Source organism: Mobula hypostoma, chromosome 30 (genome assembly GCF_963921235.1).
Source record: "Mobula hypostoma chromosome 30, sMobHyp1.1, whole genome shotgun sequence".
Lineage (NCBI taxonomy): Eukaryota > Metazoa > Chordata > Chondrichthyes > Myliobatiformes > Myliobatidae > Mobula > Mobula hypostoma.
The window spans coordinates 16,906,602-16,932,297 of NC_086126.1; the positions used below are offsets into that span (position 1 = coordinate 16,906,602).

General features: G+C 52.4%; 1 protein-coding gene across 1 annotated transcript in view; it reads right to left on the reverse strand.

Moving 5' to 3' along the window:
- Positions 1–6,072: 6,072 nt before the first annotated feature.
- LOC134339618 (inositol-trisphosphate 3-kinase B-like) overlaps positions 6,073–25,696 on the reverse strand; it is a 49,754-nt gene continuing 30,130 nt past the window's right edge. The window contains exons 4-7 of the mRNA XM_063036295.1: positions 23,009–23,213; positions 20,877–20,978; positions 16,146–16,217; positions 6,073–10,146 (exon numbers count right to left, since the gene is read on the reverse strand). Of these exons, the coding sequence (XP_062892365.1) occupies positions 9,910–10,146; positions 16,146–16,217; positions 20,877–20,978; positions 23,009–23,213 (616 nt within the window). The 3' untranslated portion in view covers positions 6,073–9,909. The remainder of the gene's footprint in view (positions 10,147–16,145; positions 16,218–20,876; positions 20,979–23,008; positions 23,214–25,696) is intronic.

A 25,696-nucleotide genomic window follows, 5' to 3' on the forward strand; every position in this document is an offset into this window, starting at 1 on the left:
TATTTCTTTGTTCTGCTGTGAATGCCCGCAAGAAAATGGATCTCCGGGTGACCAGTACGTACTCTGAACTTTAAACGTTATCCATGCCCCTCCCTCCAGGGACAACTGTCCCAGCCGGTTCAAGTTCTCCCCGTATAACTCCGGCCCCGGCAGCATTTGGCGTGAATCTGCTCTCCGTCCCCCCACCCCGCCCCTCGTTCAGGGAGGAAGTTTTGCCACAAGCACTCCGTGAATTGAGCAACCCGGAGCCCCGGGAAAGGTCGGGCAGAGACCCGAAATCCAGAGCAACGCGCACTAAGTGCTGGAGGAGCCCAGCAGACCAGATGGCTTCTACGGAGAGGAATAAAGAGCCCACGCTTTGGGCCGAGACCCTTCACCGAGGGTACGTCCTCGTTCCTCTCCGTCGATGCCGAGTTCCATGTGCGCCATGGCAGGAGGGGAGCTTTACCAGGGTGTAAGGATTGAATTGCCAGAGGCGATGGCTCCTGCAGCTGAGATTAAGGGGGTGCGCATTTAATTAGGATATTTCAGATACTGAGGGAAACTGATGGGGTAGATTTGGAAAAGAATTCTTTGGTTTCCGAGGAGTGTGAAAACAAGTCGGCAGTGCCTCACACAAAGGATGTTGTTGGACCTCCTTTCTGCAGGCCGCCATTAATCTCAGCTCTACTATTTCTTCTCGGGATGATCTTCGCGAAGTTTATTCAAGCGCGGGAATGCGTGCAAGTCCAGATCACGTTTCAGCCGCAGGAGTTGAAAGGCTCTGGTTTTCAGTCTGCGCTACACTGGGCTCCGACGCGGTTCCGGAACCCGTCGGTGCCCCACTTGTTGGCAGGTCGGAACTGCTAGATCATTCAGCGGAGGACCCCGTCTGCTAGGGCAACCTCACGCCTTCTTCCAGCCCGCCTGTTGTCTTGCATTCCCAATACTCCCGCAGTACCTCATTTCCTCCGCCTGCAATGCACCTCCTCTTTTCCCGAGGCCCAAAGGTCATGGACCCCATGCAGATTACAGAGGAGGAGGAGGTGTTTGCTGTCTGGGAGCAAATGAGGGTGGATAAATCCCCAGGGCCTGACAAGATGTTCCTTTGGACCCTGTGGGAGGCAAGTACAGAAACTGCAGTGGCCCTAGCAGAGATGCTTAAAACATCCTGAGCTGCAGGTGAGGATTGGAGGACAACTAATGTCGCTCTGTTGTTTGAGGAAGGCTCTTAGAAAAAGCCAGGAAATTGTCGACCAGTGGGCCTGGTGTCAGTTGTGAGAAAGTTATTTGAGGGTATCTGATGTATGAGTATTTGGATAGACTGGGACTGATTGGGGATAGTCAGCATGGCCAAGCTGACAGAGGTTTCCTTGGAATTTCCCAGGAAAGTGGATAAAGGTAGTGGATGTTGTCTACATGGACTTTAGCAAGGCATTTGACAAGGTCCCACACGGGAGGTTGGTCAACATGGTTCAGTCACTTGCTATTGAAGATAAGGTAGTAAATTGGATGAGACATTGGCTTTCTCGGAGAAGCTAGAGAGTGGTGGTAGATGGTTGCCTCTCTAACTCTAACTGGAGACCTGTAACTAGTGGAGCGTCACAGGGATTGGTTCTGGGTGTGTGGTCGTTTGTCCTCTTCACAGTGTTACAGTCCAGTAGGAGATACAGGAGCCTGAAGACACACACTCAGCGATCCAGGAACAGCTTCTTCCCCTCTGCTGTCCGGTTCCTAAGTGGACATTGAATCTTTGGACAATACCTAAATTTTCAAAAAAATTTCTGCTTTTGCACATTTTTAAAAATCTATTCAATATACATTTATATTATTATTGTTTTATTTCTCTCTCTCTCTCTGTCTCTGCTAGATTACATATCACATTGAACTGCTGCTGCTAAGTTAGCAAATTTCACATCACATACCAGTGATAATAAACCTGATTCTGATCTATATCAATGTGATAATGTGGTTAACTGGATCAGCAAATTTGTGGATGACACCCAAGACTGGGGATGTAGTGGACAGTGAGGGAAACTATTAGGGCTTGCAGTGGGATCTGGACCTGCTGGAAAAATGGGCTGTAAAGTGGCGGATGGAATTAAATGCAGACAAGTGGGAGGTTTTACGCTTTGGTAGGACCAACCAGGGCAGGTCGTACACACTGAACAGCAGGGCACTGACTACTGCAGTAGGGCAGAGGGATCTGGGAATACAGGGCCATAATCCCTTGAAAGTGGTGTCACACCTAGATAGGGTCATAAAGAGAACTTTTGGCACATTGACCTTCAAAAATCAACGTACTGAGTACAGGAGATGGCCTGTTATGTTGAAATTGTATAAGGTATTGATGAGGCCTAATTTGGAGTATTGTGTGCAGTTTTGGTCACCTACCTACAGGAAAGATGTAAATGAAGTTGAAAGAGTACAGAGAAAATTTACAAGGATGTTAACACAAGGAAATCTGCTGATGCTGGAATTTCAAGCAACACACATAAAAATTGCTAGTGAACATAGCAGGCCAGGCAGCATCTATAGGAAGGGGTACAGTCGACGTTTGGGGCCGAGACCCTGCGTCTGGTGCTCCCGATGCGGCCTTCTATATATTGGCGAGAGCCGATGCAGGCTTGGGAGACCATTTCGCTGAACACCTATGCTCTGTCCGCCAGAGAAAGCAGGATCTCCCAGTGGCCACACATTTTAATTCCACATCCCATTCCCTTTCTGACATGTCTATCCACAGCCTCCTCTACTGTAAAGATGAAGCCACACTCAGGTGGGAGGAACAACACCTTATATTCCGTCTGGGTAGCCTCCAACCTGATGGCATGAACATTGACTTCTCTAACTTCCGCTAATGCCCCACCTCCCCTTCGTACCCCATCCGTTATTTATTATTTATTATTATATATAATTTTATTTATTTTTCTCTCTCTCCTTTTTCTCCCTCTGTCCCTCTGAATATACCCCTTGCCCATCCTCTGGGTTTCCCCCCCCCCACCTTGTCTTTCTTCCCGGACCTCCTGTCCCATGATCCTCTCGTATCCCCTTTGCCTATCACCTGTCCAGCTCTTGGCTCCATCTCACCCCCCCCCCGTCTTCTCCTATCATTTCAGATCTCCCCCTCTCCCTCCCACTTCCAAATCTCTTACCAGCTCTTCCTTCAGTTAGTCCTGTCGAAGGGTCTCGTCCCGAAACATCGACTGTTCCTAGAGATGCTGCCTGGCCTGCTGCATCCACCAGCAACTTTGATGTGTGTTGCTTGAAATTCCAGCATCTGCAGATTTCCTCGTGTTTGCGAGATGGAGTTTAATGCTGATAAATGTGAGGGGTTACATTTTGGTAGGACTAATCTAAATAGGATATACATGGTAAATGGTAGGGCATTGAAGAATGCTGTAGAACAGAGGGATCTAGGAATAATGGTGCATAGTTCCCTGAAGTTGAAATCTCATGTGGATAGGGTGGTGAAGAAAGCTTTTGGTTTGCTGGCCTTTATTAATCAGAGCATTGAGTATAGGAGTCGAGACGTAATGTTGAAATTGTATAAGGCATTGGTAAGGCCAAATTTGGAGTATTGTGTACAGTTCTGGTCACCGAATTATAGGAAAGATGTCAATAAAATTGAGAGAGTATGGAGAAGATTCACTAGAATGTTACCTGGGTTTCATCACCTAAGTTACAGAGAAAGGTTGAACAAGTTGGGTCTTTATTCTTTGGGGCATAGAAGGTTGAGGGGGAACTTGATAGAGGTGTTTAAAATTATAAGGGGGATTGATAGAGTTGACGTGGATAGGCTTTTTCCATTGAGAGTGGGGGAGATTTGAACAAGAGGACATGAGTTGAGAGTTAAAGGGCAAAAGTTTAGGGGTAACATGAGGGGGAACTTCTTTACTCAGAGAGTGGTAGCTGTGTGGAATGAGCTTCCAGCAGAAGTGGTTGAAGCAGGTTCGATGTTGTCATTTAAAGTTAAATTGGATAGATATATGGACAGGAAAGGAATGGAGGGTTATGGGCTGAGTGCAGGTCGGTGGGACTAGGTGAGAGTAAGAGTTCGGCACGGGCTAGAAGGGCCGAGATGGCCTGTTTGCGTGCTGGAATTGTTATAGAACCATAGAAACTACAGCACAGAAACAGGCCTTTTGGCCCTTCTTGGCTGTGCCGAACCATTTTCTGCCTCGTCCCACTGACCTGCACCTGGACCATATCCCTCCATACACCTCCCATCCATGTACCTGTCCAATTTATTCTTAAATGTTAAAAAAGAACCCGCATTTACCACCTCGTCTGGCAGCTCATTCCACACTCCCACCACTCTCTGTGTTATATGGTTAAAGTTCACCAGAGATGAGGATGTTTACGCTGGGTCAGGAAAGAACAACCCAGTTGGGTGCCTCCCTCTCGTACAATCCCGCTGCTTCGCAAACCATATTCTGCTCGGCTGAAGTTATTGCCATGGACTCTTGGCTTTGAGACACGGCATTTTCATCCCTAACTAGGCGCCGACGTTTCGGGCCAAGACCTTTCAGGGGCCCTGGTGAAGGGTCTCAGCCCAAAAATATTGACTGTTCATTCCCCTCCATCGATGCCGCCTGACCCGCTGAGTTCCTCCGGCCTTTTGTGCAGTTCCAGCGCCTCTGCCGTGCCCGTATCCGCGGCCTTTGTCGAGCCCTCCGCCGGCATGATGGCGTTCATTGGGATCTCGGCAAAACTGCCCGACGGTGGCTCGGAGCGTTTCAGCCTCGGGGAGGCCAGTGGGATCTTCCCGCCCCTCCACGAGCTCTTCCATTGCTCGCCAACATTCACGGCCTGGACGTGGAAGGACTCCCCGGCACTTGGCCACCCTCCCCCGGACGGCCCTGCTGAGTTCCCCCAGCACTTACTGTGAATCGCACAGGTGCCTTTCTCTCTGTCGCAAGCTCACCTCCTCCAGAAACGCCTGACCGCGTCTTGGCTGATGTGCTGGTGTGGGGGACCGAACGAAACGCTGGGCTCCGAGAGAACAGTATTTCTAATTTCAGAGAACCAGCCCAATGGCACGATTACACACACGTGACCAATTCACCGACAAACCCGTACGGCTTTGGGATGTGGGAAGCCGCCGGGGCACGGGGAGGAAACCCACGCGGTCCACAGCGAGAACCTACGGAACAGGACGGGTATTGAACCCGGATTACTGCTGGTGACAGAGCGTTATGCTAATCGATAGCCTATTATACCATCCACACCCTGTCCCATCAAGCACAGCTAGGGTGTCACGCACACGCTGCAGAGTGTCTTGAGTTCCCGGCTGGGACGCGAGGTCTGTGCGGCGGCGAGATGTCTCATTGCACCGATAATCGCAAAGCAGCTGTCAGGGCAGAGATTCCGCTTGGTCACAACCAACTGCAGCCGTGGCTGGCAATTCAAACCCTTCAGAGAGACTCGCATTGGCAGAGACCCCATCACTATTCCCTCGGGATCAATGAAGTATATCTGTCTATCTAACTATCCCCAGATCCCCACTTATCCTTACTGTATCCCCACTGACGTTAAGCCCTCTCCCTCACACCGTCCCTCAGTGACCCCTCTCCCGCAGCGTCCTGTGTCACTGACTGTATCCCCACTGACATTAATCCAGCACCGTCACACTGTCTGTCAGTGACCCCTCTCCCCCAGCACCGTGTCACTGACTGTATCCCCACTGACGTTAATCCCTCTCCTTCACACCGTCCCTTAGTGACCCCTCTCCCCCATCGCCCCCTGTCACTGACTGTATCCCCACTGACGTTAATCCCTCTCCCTCACACCGTCCCTCAGTGACCCCTCTCCCCCATCGCCCCGTCACTGACTGTATCCCCACTGACGTTAATCCCTCTCCCTCACCCCCAGTGCCCTGTGTCACTGACTGTATCCCCACTGACGTTAATCCAGCTCCCTCACACCGTCCCTCAGTAACCCCTCACCCCCAGTGCCCCGTGTCACTGACTGTATCCCCACTGATGTTAATCCAGCACCGTCACACCGTCCCTCAGTGACCCCTATCCCCCATCGCTCAGTGATCGTGTTCCACCCTGGTCTGAGAAAACCACACGCTATGCGGCTAGTCTCGTGTTTTCTGTGTTTATTTGTCAGGACAGGTACGATGAGTAAAGAAGCATTCATTTACAAAGTGAGACATCTACTGCAGGGACCATACAAAGCTCACCTCTGGCAAGTCTGAAAACAGACGAGCCTCTCGCAGTCGCTGCCGCCGAGTCCGCCTCGGTCCTCTCTGGACCTGGGTGTAAATCACGTTACTGGTCAGAAGATCCCCTTACCCCGGCTCAGCCCGCCTGTCCAGTGGGAATCCTCAGTCAAGTTCTCCTGTTCACCTGCACCGTGTGGCTTCATCATTATGGAGCCGTAGAACAGCTCTCTATAGAAACGGGCTCTTTGACCCGTCTAATCTGTGCTGGACCGTTTATACTGCCTACTCCCATCGACCGGCACTGGGACCAGAGCCCCCAACCCCACCCCCGTCCGTCCAAACTTCTCTTAAACGCTGAAAATGAGCCCACATGCACCACTGGGGCTGGCAGCCGGCATACCTGCTCATTAACATAAATATCTCATCAGCCAATCACGGGGCAGCAACTCAACCCATAAAAGCACGCAGACACGATCAAGAGGTTCAGACCAAACCTCAGAATGGGGGAAGAAAAGTGATCCGAGTGACTTTGACTTTGGAATAATTGTTGGTGCTGGACGGGGTGCTTTGAGTATCTTAGAAACTGCGAATCTCCTGGGATTTTCACACACAACAATCTCCAGAGTTTACAGAGAATGGTGTGAAAATCAAAAATCATCCAGCGAGCTGCAGTCCTGTGCCTTATTAATGAGAGAGGTTAGAGAATGGCCAGATTCGTTCAAACTGACAGATTCCCGGACTGCTGGATGTTAATATAGAACCACAGAACATTACAGCACAGAAACAGGCCTTTAGGCCCTTCTTGGCTGTGCCGAACCATTTTCTGCCTAGTCCCACTGACCTGCACATGGACCATATCCCTCCATACACCTCCCATCCATGTATCTGTCCAATTTATTCTTAAATGTTAAAAGTGAGCCCGCATTTACCACTTCATCTGGCAGCTCATTCCATACTCCCACCACTCTCTGTGTGAAGAAGCCCCCCTTAATGTTCCCTTTAAACTTTTCCCCTCTCACCCTAAACCCATGTCCTCTGTTTTTTTTCTCCCCTTGCCTCAGTGGAAAAAGCCTGCTTGCATTCACTCTATCTATACCCATCATAATTTTATATACCTCTATCAAATCTCCCCTCATTCTTCTACGCTTCAGGGAATAAAGTCCTAACCTATTCAACCTTTCTCTGTAACTGAGTTTCTCAAGTCCCGGCAACATCCTTGTAAACCTTCTCTGCATTCTTTCAACATTATTTATATCCTTCCTGTAATTTGGTGACCAAAACTGAACACAATACTCCAGATTCGGCCTCACCAATGCCTTATACAACCTCATCATAACATTCCAACTGTTATTCTGAATACTTTGATTAATAAAGGCCAATGTACTAAAAGCTCTCTTTACAATCCTATTTACCTGTGACTCCACTTTTAGGAAATTTTGTATCTATATTCCCAGATCCCTCTGTTCTACTGCACTCCTCAGTGCCTTACCATTTACCTTGTATGTTCTACCTTGGGTTGTCCTTCCAGCGTGCAATACCTCACACTTGCCAGTATTAAACTTCACCTGCCATTTTTCAGCCCATTTTTCCAGCTGGTCCAAATCCCTCTGCAAGCTTTGAAAACCTTCCTCACTGTCCACTACACCTCCAGTCTTTGTATCATCAGCAAATTTGCTGATCCAATTTACCACATTATCATCCAGATCATTGATATAGATGACAAATAACAATGGACCCAGCACTGATCCCTGTGGCACACCACTAGTCACAGGGCTCCACTCAGAGAAGCAATTCTCTACCACCACTCTCTGGCTTCTTCCATTGAGACAATGTCTAATCCAATTTACCACCTCTCCATGTATACCTAGCGACTGAATCTTCCTAACTAACCTCCCATGCGGGGCTTTGTCAAAGGCCTTAATGAAGTCCATGTAGACAACATGTTTTTTTTTAATCCAACACACTGTTGTTTAGCATGCTACACAGGCACTCGTTATTCCCCGGCGATATCGCTGGGTTTAGCGTCCCGAAGGAGGGCTTCGGCCCGGACCGCCGACAGTTTATTAACGTTTCCATAAATGCTGCCTGACTTACTGAGTTCCTCCAGCATTTTGCACGTTACGCCACGGTTTAAAAAAATGAACACAACTCCCGGATCGGAACTCGCAGTCCGGATTAACCGGTGGGTGGGTCATATTCGCGTTCAGCCCGCAGGGGATCGGTTCGTTGCCCCGGGCCGCCCCGAACGCTCGCCGATATCTGCTGTAAACTTTGACAGCAGCCACGGTTTGATGGGGTCTCCCCGTTCTCTAGGAACATGGCCAATCAAATCCATCCACCAGGTTGTTCCAGTCCCCTGACACGCGTCTCAGTCTCTCTCTCTCACACACAGTCACACCCCTGACACGGCCCAGATACAGACCCACTGCCTGCATTCCCATCCCCTCGGCCACATGCCGAGGTGCAATTCACAGCGGTCAACTAACCCAGTGACACGTCGTTAGGGTGGGGGAGAAGCGGAACTCCCAGGGGCGGGGCACAGGGCGAAGGTGCGCTCTCCGTACGCACGAATAGCACCGGGGGTCGGCGGCTCCACAGCCAGGCGCCGGACTGTGACTTCCCTCCCGCCAATGAAGCCCCGATCTGAGCTGACGGGTGCGCTAATCTCGGACTGGCCGCTGAAGCCAAAGACTCGGTAGCCATCCTGGCTCACAGTCCCTGGATCCTACTGCCGGCGGGAAGAGGGCCAGGGTGCTGTAATGAATCCAGAAGGACTCACATGGATGGAAATGGGATGACATATTCCTAAAATTCCAGACTCTGTATCTAGAACATTCGGCAGCCTCCGTGATTGATTATCTGAGCGGCGTGAGGACCGGACGGGAATTACAATTCTTCCCCGCTCACTCCCGACTCCCGGCACGGTTCCTGCTGCAGGCTGCCACTTGCAGCTGTAGTGTCTACGTGAAGTGATACCGAATACTGGAACCTCGTAGGAAGCTATCATCAGGGACGCACAAAGCTTGAAACGGTATCGTTCCGTACACGGCAGCCAATACCCTGACACTTGCTGTCCCATCACACACTCCCGGGGTCAGACACAGAGTGAAGCTCCCTCCCCACTGTCCCATCACACACTCCCGGGGTCAGACACAGAGTGAAGCTCCCTCCCCACTGTCCCATCACACACTCCCGGGGTCAGACACAGAGTGAAGCTCCCTCCCCACTGTCCCATCACACACTCCCGGGGTCAGACAGAGTGAAGCTCCCTCCACACCGTCCCATCACACACCATCACAGCCTTTCCATAACACAGCGTAAAGGAGCTTCAACCTACGAGGTCCCACAGTTCTTTTACCAGCTGCCTGGAGTTCCTCCCGTCTCGCTTCCCTGTATTTGTCCGATTACAGATGCGCCCTCACAGCCGGGGCCGGCACGGGGAGTGCGAGCTGCCCTTTAATGGGGATCAGTCTCTGATACTGTACCCCAAGCGCGGCTGTGCAGCGGCCTCTCGTCTGTCAAACGAGGCGGGACACATGGATGTGTTTCGGAGATACCCTGAGGGACAGGACAGAGGTTTGTGCATCGATCTGGGACCCTCGCCTTCCCGTGAGTGGTCATAGAGCAGATCCGACCGTCTCCGTCGGGCAGAGTAGAACCAGGCCACTGGGCCTATCGAGTCACCCCTCGCACACGCCCTCCGCCAGGTCAGGCAGCCGCTGGCCGTCCCATTGGCAGGGCCGGGCCCTCCCTGCCCTCCGTCAGTTCTCGGCCACGTCCCTGGCCAGCGAGTGCTGCCTGCTGATGGTCTCGGCGAAGAGGCCCAGCAGGTTGTCGAGTCCCAGGAGGTAACCGTCCTCCCGGTTGCCCTCCTCCCAGGGGAGGTCGTGCCTGAGGGTCTGCCCCTCGGGCAGCGCCGTCGTCTTCCCGAAGTCGATCATCCAGACGTTGACGCAGCGCTTCCTCTCATGGATGAAGAGCAGCGAGCTGCCGATGACCTGCGGGCGGGCGAGAGGACGCGATGACTGGGTGTGAAAAAAAGGGGAGAGGGGGACGCTGGCGGACACGGGGGGGGGGGCGCAGGGCAGTCACACGACACGGAAACAGGCCGTTTGGCCCATCGAGTCCTTGCCGACCACCTTCGTCCATTCTGTGTTACTCTCCGCACGCTCCCAGCCCCTCCGACTGCACCCCATACCCACAGAGGAGGAGGGCAATTTATAGCGGCTGATTAGCTCGCCAACCCTGTATGTCGCTGGGACGTGGGGAACACACACACACACACACACACACACACACACACACACACACACACACACACACACACACACACACACAGAAAAATCCCTTCAACAAGTCAGTTCCCGCAGCAATATTTGTGTGGGTGTGTGTGCATTGTTTAAGATCTCCAGTATCTGCACAATCTCTTGTCTGTGGGGACCGGAGCCCCGGTGGGGTGTGGGGTCGGAAAAGAGACCCACACGGTCACGGCGACAGCATTACGCACCATGCACACTCTCCCCACCCGGGCAGACACATTTCCAAAGCTGGGGATGGAGCGCATGTCTTTTCGAGCTGGGAGGCAGCTACCGGCGGTCCTCACTGCAGCGGGGAGCATGAGGGAGAGGCCTGACCGACGGGCAGCAGCTGGGCACCCGCTGGCTCCTGGCGAGGGGACGTTCCCTTTTTAATTCCAGCAAACACGCACCCCTTCCACCCAGCTGAGTGAGCCTGGAGTTTACAAGGTCTCCCGGTGGCCGTGTGGGTTCCCCCCCCCCGCTCCGGTTCCCAGCAACGCGCAAGAGCAGCTGGGTTAATCAGCCGCTGTAAATTGCCCCTCAGAGTGCGGGTGAGGGGGTGGGGTGGGGTGGGGGTGCTGCTGGGAACGTGGGCAGAATGAAAGGGGATGGGTATTAATGGGCCAGCAGGGACCTAGTTGGGCCGAAGGGCCTGCTTCCGTACTGTACGCCTCTGTAGATTGGGATTGTGCAGAGACCAGCGTGTCGGCCTGAATGCTCACCTCAGGAGCCACAGGGAACCAGCCGGGAGCGACCAAATGGTGTAGAATTATCTCAGGGGAGGGGGCTGTGGGGGGCATTGAGGGGGCTGTGGGGGGCATTTTGGGGGCCCAGGCATCCAGAGGCATGGCCGTGCTGATTTCTACTGCGGAGTGGGGTTAACTGGTATGAGAAATGGAAGAGTACTGAGATCATTCTATCCAGATCATTGGTATAAGAACTGATAGCACACACACCGATTTCTCTACTTCCAGTAAATTCTCCTCCCTTCCCCTCCTCTCCTTTTCCATTCCCCATTCTGACCTCCCCTCACCTCCCTATCAGCTCCCCCCGGTGCCACGTCCACGACCCATTCTCCCACTGATCCACTCTCCTCTCCTGTCCGATTCCTTCTTCTCCAGCCCTTTACTGCTTCCACCTCTCACCTCCCACACATTCACACTTCACCCCTCTCCCACTCACCTACTGTCCCCAGCTCCCGGTCTCAACTGTCACTCCCCTCTCCCCCACCTTCCCCCTCTCCCCGTCTCACCTGTCACTTCCCCCTCTCCCCCCTCTCCCCCCTCTCCCCCACCTTCCCCATCTCATCTCACCTGTCACTTCCCTCTCCCCCACCTTCTCCTCTCCCCGTCTCACCTGTCTCTTCCCTCTCCCCCACCTTCCCCCTCTCCCTGTCTCACCTGTCACTTCCCTCTCCCCCACCTTCCCCCTCTCGTCTCACCTGTCACTTCCCTCTCTCCCACCTTCCCCCTCTCCCCGTCTCACCTGTCACTTCCCTCTCTCTCACCTTCCCCCTCTCGTCTCACCTGTCACTTCCCTCTCCCCCACCTTCCCCCCTCCCCATCTCACCTGTCTCTTCCCTCTTCCCCACCATCCCCCTTTTGTCTCACCTGTCACTTCCCCCTCTCCCCGTCTCACCTGTTACTTCCCTCTCCCCCACCTTTCCCCTCTCGTCTCACCTGTCACTTCCCCCTCTCCCCGTCTCACCTGTCACTTCCCTCTCCCCCACCTTCCCCCCTCATCTCACCTGTCACTTCCCTCTCCCCCACCTTCCCCCTCTCCCCCACCTTCCCCCTCCCCATCTCACCTGTCTCTTCCCTCTCCCCCACCATCCCCCTCTCGTCTCACCTGTCACTTCCCCCTCTCCCCGTCTCACCTGTCACTTCCCTCTCCCCCACCTTTCCCCTCTCCCCGTCTCACCTGTCTCTTCCCTCTCCCCCACCTTCCCCGTCTCCCCGTCTCACCTGTCTCTTCCTTCTCCCCCACCTTCCCCCTCTCGTCTCACCTGTCACTTCCCTCTCCCCCACCTTCCACCCTCCCCGTCTCACCTGTCTCTTCCCTCTCCCCCACCTTCCCCCTCTCCCCGTCTCACCTGCCACTTCCCCCTCTCCCCGTCTCACCTGTCACTTCCCTCTCCCCGTCTCACCTGTCTCTTCCTTCTCCCCCACCTTCCCCCTCTCGTCTCACCTGTCACTTCCCCCTCTCCCCCACCTTCCCCCTCTCCCCATCTCACCTGCCACTTCCTCCTCTCCCCGTCTCACCTGTCACTTCCCTCTCCCCCACCTTCCCCCTCTCGTCTCACATAGAAACATAGAAAATAGGTGCAGGAGTAGGTCATTTGGCCCTTCGAGTCTGCACCGCCATTTATTATGATCATGGCTGATCATCCAACTCAGAACCCTGCACCAGCCCTCCCTCCATACCCCCTGATCCCTTTAGCCACAAGGGCCATATCTAACTCCCTCTTAAATATAGCCAATGAACTGGCCTCAACTGTTTCCTGTGGCAGAGAATTCCACAGATTCACCACTCTCTGTGTGAAGAAGTTTTTCCTAATCTCGGTCCTAAAAGGCTTCCCCTTTATCCTCAAACTGTGACCCCTCGTTCTGGACTTCCCCAACATCGGGAACAATCTTCCTGCATCTAGCCTGTCCAATCCCTTTAGGATCTTATACGTTTCAATCAGATCCCCCCTCAATCTTCTAAATTCCAACGAGTACAAGCCCAGTTCATCCAGTCCTTCATCATATGAAAGTCCTGCCATCCCAGGAATCAATCTGGTGAACCTTCTTTGTACTCCCTCTAAGGCAAGGATGTCTTTCCTCAGATTAGGGGACCAAAACTGCACACAATACTCCAGGTGTGGTCTCACCAAGGCCTTGTACAACTGCAGTAGTACCTCCCTGCTCCTGTACTCGAATCCTCTCGCTATAAATGCCAGCATACCATTCGCCTTTTTCACTGCCTGCTGTACCTGCATGCCCACTTTCAATGACTGGTGTATAATGACACCCAGGTCTCGTTGCACCTCCCCTTTTCCTAATCGGCCACCATTCAGATAATAATCTGTTTTCCTATTTTCGCCACCAAAATGGATAACTTCACATTTATCCACATTAAATTGCATCTGCCATGAATTTGCCCACTCACCCAACCTATCCAAGTCACCCTGCATCCTCTTAGCATCCTCCTCACAGCTAACACTGCCGCCCAGCTTCACGTCATCCGCAAACTTGGAGATGCTGCATTTAATTCCCTCATCCAAGTCATTAATATATATTGTAAACAACTGGGGTCCCAGCACTGAGCCTTGCAGTACCCCACTAGTCACTGCCTGCCATTCTGAAAAGGTCCCGTTTATTCCCACTCTTTGCTTCCTGTCTGCTAACCAATTCTCCACCCACACCAATACCTTACCCCCAATACCGTGTGCTTCAAGTTTGCACACTAATCTCCTGTGTGGGACCTTGTCAAAAGCCTTTTGAAAATCCAAATATACCACATCCACTGGTCATTTGTCATCTCACCTGTCACTTCCCTCTCCCCCACCTTTCCCCTCTGCCCGTCTCACCTGTCACTTCCCTCTCCCGCACCTTCCCCTCTCCTCGTCTCGCCTCGGAGATTTGGGAGTCCTCCTGCAGGATTCCCTGCAGGTTAATTTGCAGGTTCAGTCAGTGGTGAGGGAGGCAAATGCAAAGTTGGCATGCATTTCGAGAGGACGAGAATACAAAATCGAGATTGTGATGTTGAGGCTTTATAAGGCATTGGTCAGACCGCACTTGGGAGTTCTGTGAGCAGATTTGGGCTATCAGAAGGACATGCTGGCATTGACGGGCAACCAGAGGAGACTCACAAGAATGATTCCGGGAATTAAAGACCCAACGTACGAGGTTTGTTTGATTTTAACTACGTCTGTACTCGACGGAGTTTAGAAGAATGAGGGGGCTTCTCATCAAAACCTACCAGATATCAAAGGCCTAGGTAGAGTGGACGTGGAGAGGATGTTTCCTATAGTGGTATGCAAAAGTCTGGGCACCCCTGGTCAAAATTCCTGTTACTGTGAATAGCTAAGCGAGTAAACGATGAACTGATTTCCAAAAGACAAAGTTAAAGATGACGCATTTCTTCAATATTTTATTAAGAAAACTTTTTTATTTCCATCTTTTGCAGTTTCAAAATAACAAAAACGGAAAAGGGCCCAAAGCAAAAGTTTGGGCACCCTGCCTGGCAGTACTTAGTAACACCCCCTTTGAAGTATCACAGCTTGTAAACGCTTTTTGTAGCCAGTTTAGAGTCTTTCAATTCTTGTTTGGGGGATTTTCGCCCATTCTTCCTTGCAAAAGGCTTCTAGTTCTGTGAGATTCTTGGGCCGTCTTGCATGCACTGCTCTTTTGACGTCTATCCACAGATTCTCGATGATGTTTAGGTCGGGGGACTGTGAGGGACATGGCAAAACCTTCAGCTTGCACCTCTTGAGATAGTCCATTGTGGATTTTGAGGTGTGTTTAGGATCATTATCCTGTTGTAGAAGCCGTCCTCTTTTCATCTTCAGCTTTTTTTACAGACAGTGTGATGTTTGCTTCCAGAATTTGCTGGTATTTAATTTAAGTGCAAGACTCTTAGCTGGCTACAAAAGGCGTTTACAAGCTCTGATACTTGCCAAAGGGGGTGTTACTAAGTATTGCCACGCAGGGTGCCCAAACTTTTGCTTCGGACCCTTTTCCTTTTTTGTTATTTTGAAACAGTAAAAGATGGAAATAAAAAAGTTTTCTTGCTTAAAATATTAAAGAACTGTGTCAACTTTAACTTTATACCTTTTAGAAATCAATTCATCTTTTACTTGCTTAGCTATTCACAGTAACAGAAATTTTGACCAGGGTGCCGAAATTTTTGCATGCCACTGTATAGTGGGGGAGTCTAGGACCACAGGACACAGATAGAGTGGATGTGGAGAGGTTGTTTCCTATAGTGGGGGAGTCTAGGACCACAGGACACAGATAGAGTGGATGTGGAGAGGATGTTTCCTATAGTGGGGAGTCTAGGACCAGAGGACACAGATAGAGTGGATGTGGAGAGGATGTTTCCTATAGTGGGGGAGTCTAGGACCAGAGGACACAGATAGAGTGGATGTGGAGAGGATGTTTCCTATAGTGGGGGAGTCTAGGACCAGAGGGCACAGATAGAGTGGATGTGGAGAGGATGTTCCCTACAGTGGGGGAGTCTAGGACCAGGGATCACAGCCTCAGAATAGAATAATGTCCCTTTAGAACAAAGATGAGGAGGAATTTCTTGAGCCAGAAAGTGGTGAATCTGTGGAATTCACTGCCAGAGACAGAGGTTGGTAGGTTCTTGAATAGTCAGGGTGTCAGAGGTTAAAGGGAGACGGCAGGGGAATGGGGTTGAGAGGAATAATAAATCAGCAGAGGGAACGGTGGAGCAGTTTCGATGGGCCGAATGGCCGGACTCTGCTCCGATAGCTTCTGACGTTATCTCAGGGTAACAGGGCAGGAAGAGATGTCCAGGAACGGGACGAGTTTCCCCAGAGGGAGTGGCGTTAGCCGGCTGGGAATGTGAACGCTCCCAGTGGGAGTTTCGGGCAGAGGGGAAAGGCGGAGCCTGGTTTGAGGACAAGTGTGTCTTGATCACAGAATGACCCACAGCAGTTGTATCTCCAGGTGGAAGCTACCTTGCTAACGTACCTCGTGGGACCTGAAGAACTGGGACTGCAGCAGTGCCTCCTTTATTGTTTGCAGCCGCTCCAGGTATCCACTCTGGGGGAGAAAACACACGAGAGAGCCCCTGTCAGAAACTCCAGTTTCCCAGTCTGGGCCCAGCTGTCCCGCGCCCACCCGAATGCCAAGGACGTGGGTCTCAGAGGAGGGGAGGGCAGCTCAGGGGACCCTCATGCCCCATGGCAAATCAGCGACCCCGGGCTCAATTCCCGCCGCCGTGCGTTAGCAGTTTGCACGTTCTCTCTGTGACCGCGTGTTTCATCCCGGATCCCCATGCCGTACGGGATAGGATGCTGCGTTGGTGCTGGAAGCGGGCGACCCTCACGGGCTGCCCCCGTGCCGGTCTCCAGCGCTCGTTTCCATTGTACGTTTGACTAATGAAGCTAATCTCCACGACTTTAACCCGGACACCGGCTGGAAGACGAACGCAGTGTCTGCACCCTCCCTCCGAGCTCTGGTGGGACGGGTTGTGGGACCTCCTCCCAGTGCTGCTGACCTCGTGGGAGGCCCCTACGTCCTCAGTTACAGACACAGTGAACGCGATCTGGAAAAGTAACAGTGCAGTAGACAGACTCTCCACGGACAGGCATGTAACACACACACGGGGACAGAAAGCATCTCAAACTGCGCGCGCGCACACACACACACACACACACACAAAACACCCACCCCCCCAACATCTCAAACTGCGCGCGCGCACACACACACAACACCCACCCCCCCCCAACATCTAGCCTCAGAATAGGACGTTAGGACGTCCCTTTCGAATAGAGGTGAGGAGGAATTTCTTTAGCCAGAGGGTGCTGAATCTGTGGAATTCATTGCCACAGACGGCTGTGGAGGTCAGGTCGTTGGATGTATTCAAAGCAGAGGTTGATAGATGCTTGATTCGTCAGGGCATGAAGGCAGAAAGAGGGTTGTAAATCTAGTCAGCTCCATCTTGGGCACTAGTCTACAAAGTACCCAGGACATCTTCAGGGAGCGGTGTCTCAGAAAGGCAGCATCCATTATTAAGGATGTCCAGCACCCAGGGCATGTCCTTTTCTCACTGTTACCATCAGGGAGGAGATACAGAAGCCTGAAGGCACACACTCAGCGATTCAGGAACAGCTTCTTCCCCTCTGCCATCCGATTCCCAAATGGACATTGAACCCTTGGACACTACCTCACTTTTTAATATATATTAATTCTGTTTTTTGCAAGATTTTCAATCTATTCAATATATAATGTAATTGATTTACTTATTTATTCATTATTATTATTTTTTTCCTTCAATATTATGTATTACATTGAACTGCTGCTGCTAAGTTAACAAATTTCATGACAGATGCCGGTGATAATAAACCTGATTCTGATGGGGACTGAGGGAAAATGGATCAGCCGCGGTGGAATGCTGGAGTAGTACGGTCTTACAAACACGCATGCACACACACGGGGAAGGTACGGTCCAGCCACAGGTCAATGGGGCAAGGCTGAGCACAAGCTAGATGGGCTGAAGGGCCTGTTGCTGACCCTCTTGACCAGTAGGGAGGAGTGGGCAGCATCAGTGGAGACCAGCTCATTGCGGAGTGGTCAGACCCCAAGGAAGTGGGGGCCTGGCCTCTGCGGCAGGCAAATCACAGTCCTGCAGATGCCGGAAATCTGAGATAAAATCAGGTCAGGCTCAGAGAGTCTTTGACCAGAGTCGACATGGGGCACAAACAAGGTGGCTGGTTGCACTCTCTCCCCACGGGCTACAGGGCACACCGAGCGGAGAGATTTAAAGGGAACCTGAGGGGAAACAGTGGGTGGGGGGGGGGGTTGTACGAGTCTCCACCCTGTAGAGTCCATGTTACAGATCGGTACATGGACAGGAGGGGTTTGGTGGGTGCAGGTTGAAGGGACGAGGCAGAACAACAGATTAGAGGGGCTGAAGGGCCTGCTTCTGAACTGTCGTGTTCTACAACTCCAGGCAAATCACAACATTTGAAAGAAATGGTGTGCCTCAGGGATCTGTTCTCTCCGTGATTTTTATAAATGACCTGGATGAGGAAGTGGAGGGATGGGTTAGTAAGTTTGCTGATGACACAAAGGTTGGGGGTGTTGTGGATAGTGTGGAGGGCTGTCAGAGGTTACAACGGGACATCGATAGGATGCAAAACTGGGCTGAGAAGTGGCAGATGGAGTTCAACCCAGATAAGTGGGAGGTGGTTCATTTTGGTAGGTCAAATATTATGGCAGAATATAGCATTAATGGTAAGACTCTTGGTGGTGTGGAGGATCAGCAGGATTGGGGTCCAAATCCATAGGACACTCAAAGCTGCTACGCAGGTTGACTCTGTGGTTAAGAAGGCATACGGTGTATTGCCCTTCATCAATCATGGGATTGAGTTTAGGAGATGAGAGGTAATGTTGCAGCTATATAGGAGTCTGGTCAGACCCCACTTGGAGTACTGTGCTCACTACAGGAAGGACGTGGAAACCATAGAAAGGGTGCAGAGGAGATTTACAAGGATGTTACCTGGATTGGGGAGCGTGCCTTATGAGAATAGGTTGAGTGAACTCGGGCTTTTCTCCTTGGAGCAACAGAGGATGAGAGGTGACCCGATAGAGGTGTATAAGATGATGAGAGATATTGATCAAGTGGGTAGTCAGAGGCTTTTTCCCAGGGCTGAAATGGCTAGCACGCGAGGGCACAGTTTTAAGGTGCTTGGAAGTAGGTACAGAGGAGATGTCAGGGGTAAGTTCTTTTACGCAGAGAGTGGTGAGTGTGTGGAATGGGCTGCCGGCAACGGTGGTGGAGGTGGAAACGACATGGTTTTTTAATAGACTCCTGGATGGCTACATGGAGCTTAGAAAAATAGAGGGCTACGGGTAAGCCGAGGCAGTTCTAAGGTAAGGACATGTTCGGTACAGCTTTGTGGGCCGAAGGGCCTGTATTGTGCTGTAGGTTTTCTGTGTTTTTAAATGCACAGGGGCAGGAAAGCCTGAAAGGGAGAGGGGGCCAGCTGGGACAGCATAGAGGCTCACCATTGCAAAACTCTACGATGACAATTCCACTCCGTGCCCTGTCCTAGGCACCCGGAGTTGTGTGGGGACACGGGCTGTGGTGGGCAGATGAGTGAGTGTATTCCTACCGGAGGGGATTGGATCAAAGCTGTAAATTCTTTCCTGTCAGCCTCCCCCACCGCCCTTGCCAGATGAAATTAACAGCGGGGCCAAAATGAATTTGTCAGATGCCAGGATGGGAGCCAAGTGAGGCTGGGAAAGTTGCCAGAACTGGGATTACTGACGCAGCTTGGGATACCAGGACTGCCTGGGCTTGCTCTGCTGACAAAGCACATGGCAAGTACTTACAGGTATATCCCCAGAGCAGAGTACCTAATCTCTTCCGGCAAGTCATTACCAGGGCGTGTCCCCTCCCCTGCTCGAACATGGGAACAGTATGAAACTGAACTGTTCAAACTGTGTAACTCTCTCCACACCGTCCCATCACACACTCCCGGGGTCAGCCACAGAGTGAAGCTCCCTCTACACCGTCCCATCACACACTCCTGGGGTCAGACACAGAGTGAAGCTCCCTCCACACTGTCCCATCACCCTCTCCCGGGGTCAGACACAGAGTGAAGCTCCCTCCACACCGTCCCATCACACACTCCCGGGGTCAGACACAGAGTGAATCTCCCTCTACACCATCCCATCACACACTCCCGGGGTCAGACACAGAGTGAAGCTCCCTCCACACCGTCCCATCACACACTCCCAGGGTCAGACACAGAGTGAATCTCCCTCTACACCATCCCATCACACACTCCCGGGGTCAGACACAGAGTGAAGCTCCCTCCACACCGTCCCATCACACACTCCTAGGGTCAGAAACAGAGTGAAACTCTCTCCACACCGTCCCATCACACACTCCCGGGGTGAGCCACAGAGTGAAACTCCCTCCACACTGTCCCATCACCCTCTCCCGGGGTCAGACACAGAGTGAATCTCCCTCTACACCGTCCCATCACACACTCCCGGGGTCAGAAACAGAGTGAAACTCCCTCCACACCGTCCCATCACACACTCCCAGGGTCAGACACAGAGTGAAACTCCCTCTACACCATCCCATCACACACTCCCAGGGTCAGACACAGAGTGAATCTCCCTCCGCACCGTCCCATCACACACTCCCAGGGTCAGACACAGAGTGAAACTCCCTCTACACCGTCCCATCACACACTCCCAGGGTCAGACACAGAGTGAAGCTCCCTCCACACCGTCCCATCACACTCTCCCAGGGTCAGACACAGAGTGAAGCTCCCTCCACACTGTCCCATCACACACTCCCAGAGCAGGGACAGATGGTTTCGAGAAGCTGTGCAGATCTACAAAATGGTGAATGGGATCTATCGGAGAACTGCCGAGAAGCCCTCATCATTTATCTATCAGCAGAGTGTTCCAGGGGCAGATGATCTGGGAAAGATGTTTCTCCCCTCGGGTGGGGAGGGGTTGGGAATCTGGTGGCAGACTCTCAGTACAGTGGCGAGATCTACACAAGCCCTTAGATCAGGAGGTGTGGGTAAATGAGATTGGCGCCCATGGGCAGCACAGCCACGACGTGCCGAATGGCTTGTCTCCCCCGCCGGCACCGGGCGTCCTGCGCCCCACCCAGTCCCCACCGGAAGTTCCGGGACGTCGGCGTTCCCAGGAACGGGAAGTGGCCAGACCCACCAGCACACCCAGATGTCCCTCGGTGAAACGGGTCAACGTGGCGATGATCTGCTCCCTCGTCTTGGTCTTCTTGAAGTCCTTGAGAACCGTCCCGCTCTCCATCTGCAAGGGGATTGCGACAGTCCCATCAACACCATTCGGCCCATCGCCAGCGTGCTGCTGCAGCCCCTGACCCCCCCCGCGGAACCGCGCACCAGCACGCGGACGGGCAACACACCAACTGCTCCCCTCCACTTGGCATAGGCACGGGGAGGGGGGTGGTTTAGGTGCTGTCGGTTCCATTAATCCTCCGCACACCCTTGGGGATGTGTCTCCTTCTCGTCTGCTCCTCCCTCCCTACCTGCCCCTCCGGGCCTGTGTGGAAGCTCACTGCCCCAGGGCAGAGGGGTGGGTGTAAAGAGCACCGGAGCGTGCATTGTCACTGGGGCTGTGGGCGGTTGGCCGGTGAGGAGATAGACCAGGCTAAATGGGCCGAAGAGCCTCATGGCCCACGCTAGTGCCGTGATTGTCCACCCATCATCTGATGGAGACATTAACGTCTGCTCGTCTGTCAATGTCAATGATTCCGACGATGGAACTAATGGCTCTGCCGCAAAGTTTGCAGGCGAACTGTACAAATCGTCTTGCCACAGGGAGGGTGTTTCAGCGATAGAGACAGTGTGGGAGGGATTCACCAAGAAGTTGCCGGGAACACCCCTGGAATTTATACAACTATCAGGGACAGAATTCTAGAATCTGTAAAATTATGAGGGTTGGAATCCTAGAATTCATAATAGTATGGGGGCATAATTCTAGAATTTAGAAAATTACGAGGAGGGAGTTGTGGAATTTATAAAATTATGAGGGACAGAGTTCTCAAATCTATAAAATTACAAGGGGCACAGTTCTAGAATTTATGAAATTACGAGGGGGGGCATAGTTCTCGAATTTATAAAAGTATGAGGGACAGAGTTCTCAAATCTATAAAATTACGGGGGGCATAGTTCTAGAATTTATAAAACTATGAGGGACATAGTCCTCAAATTTATAAAATTATGAGGGGCATAGTTCTAGAATTCATAAAACTACAAAGGAGATTATACAAATCTGAAGGCAGAACACTGAGTTAATGACAGGATTTTAACAGTGTAGAGGAACAGGGTACCGCACAAGTTAACAGGGTGGTTAAGAAGGTGGTGCGTTGGTCTTCATTATTCCGGGGATTGGGTTCAAGAGCCGTGAGGTAACGTTGCAGCTCTATAATAGACCAGATTGTGCTCAGCTCCGGTCGCTTCATTATAGGAAGGACGTGGCAGCTTTGGAGAGGGTGCAGAGGTTGACCAGGAGCTGCCTGGACCGGACAGCATGTCTTCTGAAGATTGGCTGAGTGAGCTCGGCCTTTTCCTCTCCAGAGCTCTTTCCTCCTCGGAGGACGAGGGATGATCTGATTGAGGTGTTCCTGACAAGAGGCTTAGTCAGAGAGCACCTTCCCCCTAGGGCAGGGATGACCACTACAAGGGAGCATAGTTTTAAGGTGAATGGAAGAAAGTAGAGGGGGGATGTCAGAGCCAAGTTCTTCACACAGAGGGCCGTGGGTGCATGGAACACCCTGCCAGGGGTGGGGTGCGAGGCAGATCCTTCGGGGGTGTTTAAGAAACTCTTAGACAGGTACGTGGATGACAGAGGGCTGTGTAGGAGGGAAGGGTTGGATTAATCTTGGAGCAGGTCAAGAGGCCAACACAACATTGTGGGCCAGAAGGCCTGCACTGTGCAGTAATGTTCTATAGATAGAGGTGGTCTGAATCTTTTTCCCTCCATAAGGGGGTATCTGGAGGGGTATATGGAAGGTGGGTATAAAGGAAGTGGTACAGTAACGTTTATAAAATACTTGGACGGGTGAATGGATAACAAAGGTTTGGAGGTGTACAGTCAAATGGGACCAGCTCAGGCGGAGATCTGGGTCAGCATAGAAGACTGGGGCCGAAGGGCCTGTATTCATGCCGTACAGTCCAATAAATCCACACTAATGCCAATCCCGGAAGGAATGGTGCAGAGGGAGACGGCGGTGGCGTCAGCGCAGACCGGCCTCACGACCAGCATGTGCTCAACTGGAATGGCCGGTGTCTCTGTTTCCACCGCCCCAGGCTGCGTACCGTGATGCCTTCGATGCGGAAGCCGAGGGTGGCCGTGGAGCTCAGGGTCTCCCTCCACTGCATGTAGCGGGGCTTGGTGACAGCTCCCTGCCGGTGCTCCTCCTGGGTGGGGGCCGACGGGTCAACCTTGGTCATCTTCTGGTACATGTCCTCGCGGAGGGTCAGCTTCATCCGGGCTTTCGTCAGCTCCTCCTCCAGGTAGGTCCTGGGGGGGAGGGGGGAGAGGTTCCCGTCAGTGAGCTGGATCCCAGGGAAGATCAGGAGGCCCGATCTGGGACGGGAAGCGTATCCGCGTACGGAATTTGTGCGTTCCCCCTCCCCCCCCCAGCTTCTCCGACCTCACCCCCCCCCCCCACATCCCAACGACGTGTGGTGTCATTGGGCTGATCGGCAGCCGTAAATTGCCTCCCTCCCTCCCCCCACCAGGGTGTGGAACCGGGAGTGGGTGGGTTGATGGGAACCCGGGGAGAAACGGTTAGCGGCAGGTAACTGGATCTGGGTGGGGAAATGGCGGATGTGGCTCGGGGAGCGGGAGATCGGCAAGTCGAGTACGAGGAGACAGCTGACAGCCAACGGCACTGAGGTAGACAGAGAGAGCTTCGGCAGGACGGCGACAAGGGCGTGCGCGTGGTCACCGGGCAGAGCCGGCGGGAGGCCGTGCCTCCGCTCTCCGAAACTGTGCAGAGATCTGGCCACCGCTCTGCAGGGAGCGGGCTGGAGGCTTTGGAGAGGGTGGCGCATACGTTCATTGGGATGCTGCCTGGACCCGAGGGCCCGAGCGGTAAGCGGACACTGCGGAAACACGGGCTGCTTCTTCCGGAGCGCCAGAGACCGAGGGCAGATCTGGCAGAGGGTCATAAGGTTACGGGCGGCATTCGTTTCCCTCCAGAGTTGAAATCTCCAGTACTAAAGGGCAGGTGAGAAGGTGAGAAGGATAAAGTTGAAAGGAGATGTGTGAGTAAAGTGAACTTTTAAAAACAAAACACAGAGATTGTTCAGTGTGTGGGTGTTGCTGGGGTGATAGAGGAGGTAGACACCACAGAGGTGTCCAAACAGCTCTTGGTTGGACACTAAGTCATGAGGAGACTGGGGCAGAAGAGATTACTTTAGTTAGGTTACTAGTTTACTTACTAGTTTAATTAGTGGGGCAAATCATCATGGGGCAAAGGGCCTGTTCCTGTTCTGTTCTGTTTTCTGACATGGGAGCCAATAACGGACAGGAACTTCCACAACTGCGACATGATTGGTTAGTGGGCTGTGGCCAATGGCAGCCCTCCATTTCTTTAACTTCTCATGGCGAGCATAACAGTGACATGATTGGTTAGTGGGCTGTGGCCAATAGGAGCCCTTAATTTCTTTAACTTCTCGTAGCGGGCATAACAGCAACGTGATTGGTTAGTGGGCCGTGGCCAATGGGAGCCCTTCATTTCTGTGACTTGTGGAAGTGGACGTAACAGGGGGATCGAGGATTAGAAGGATTTCCAGTGCTACACCTGCTCCAGGCTGCCCCTGCCACCCCAGGGTGGGGGGCGGGGGTGAGGGTTCAAATTCTGACTCCCCTCGATCTGCTGGGAGAGGTCTCAGACTGAGTTCAACCGTGGAAGTATGGCAAGGAATGTCAGATGGACTTCAGCTCAGCTAAGTGCCAAATGATCAATTCTGCGAAGTTAAACCAGGGCAGAAATGGACGGTGAAAAGTCAGGGGCCTGCACAGTGACCTGAGGCAGGAGACAGAGTGGTGAAGTCAGGACCGTGACTGGGGACGTCACGTTACCAACTTGACAGCGAGCAGACCGCACACGGAGTACTGTGTGGTATTCTGGTCGCCCGGCTGCCAGAGGGACGTCATTAAATCGTGGGGGAGAGAGGCAGAGAAGATTCACGAGCACGGTATCATCTCGAGAGACGGGGACAGGCTGGGCCTGTTTTCCCGGGGGGCGAAGGGGGACGAGGGGTGACCTTAGAGAGGTTTATAAAATCACGGCCGGTGGGGATAACGTGGACGTTGTCATCCTTTTCCCCAAGGTAGAGGAGTCTAAAACCTGAGGGTACAGGGAACAGAGGGAAATCATTCACAGGCAGCTCCTTCCACACAGAGCTGGGGGAATTTCAACAGCTTCATGAACAGAACAGGGTCAGGGAGATACAGGCCAAACATTGGCGTAGCACCCTAGTGTAGTGGTTAGCACATCGGTTTACAGTGCTGGCGACCTGGGTTCGATTCCCATCGCTGCCTGCAAGGAGTTTGTACGTTCTCCCCGTGACCGCAGGGGTTTCCTCAAAGTCATACCGGTTGCGAGGTGAATTGTAATTTAGTCGGTTAGGATGAGGCCACAATAAATAAAACTCAGTTCGGCCCGGCTGGCAATGCTCAGTTCTGGTCACCTCACTACAGGAAGGACGTGGAACTATAGAACAGGTGCAGAGGAGATTTACAAGGATGCTGCCTGGATTGGGGAGCATGCCTTATGAGAAAAGGTTGAGTGAACTTGGCCTTTTCTCCTTGGAGTGACGGTGGATGAGAGGTGACCTGATAGAGGTGGATAAGATAACGAGAGGCATTGATTGTGTGGATAGTCAGAGGCTTTTTCCCAGGGATGGAATGGCTAGCACGAGAGGGCACAGTTTTAAGGTGCTTGGAAGTAGGTACAGAGGAGACGTCAGGAGTAAGTTTTTTTTACACAGGGA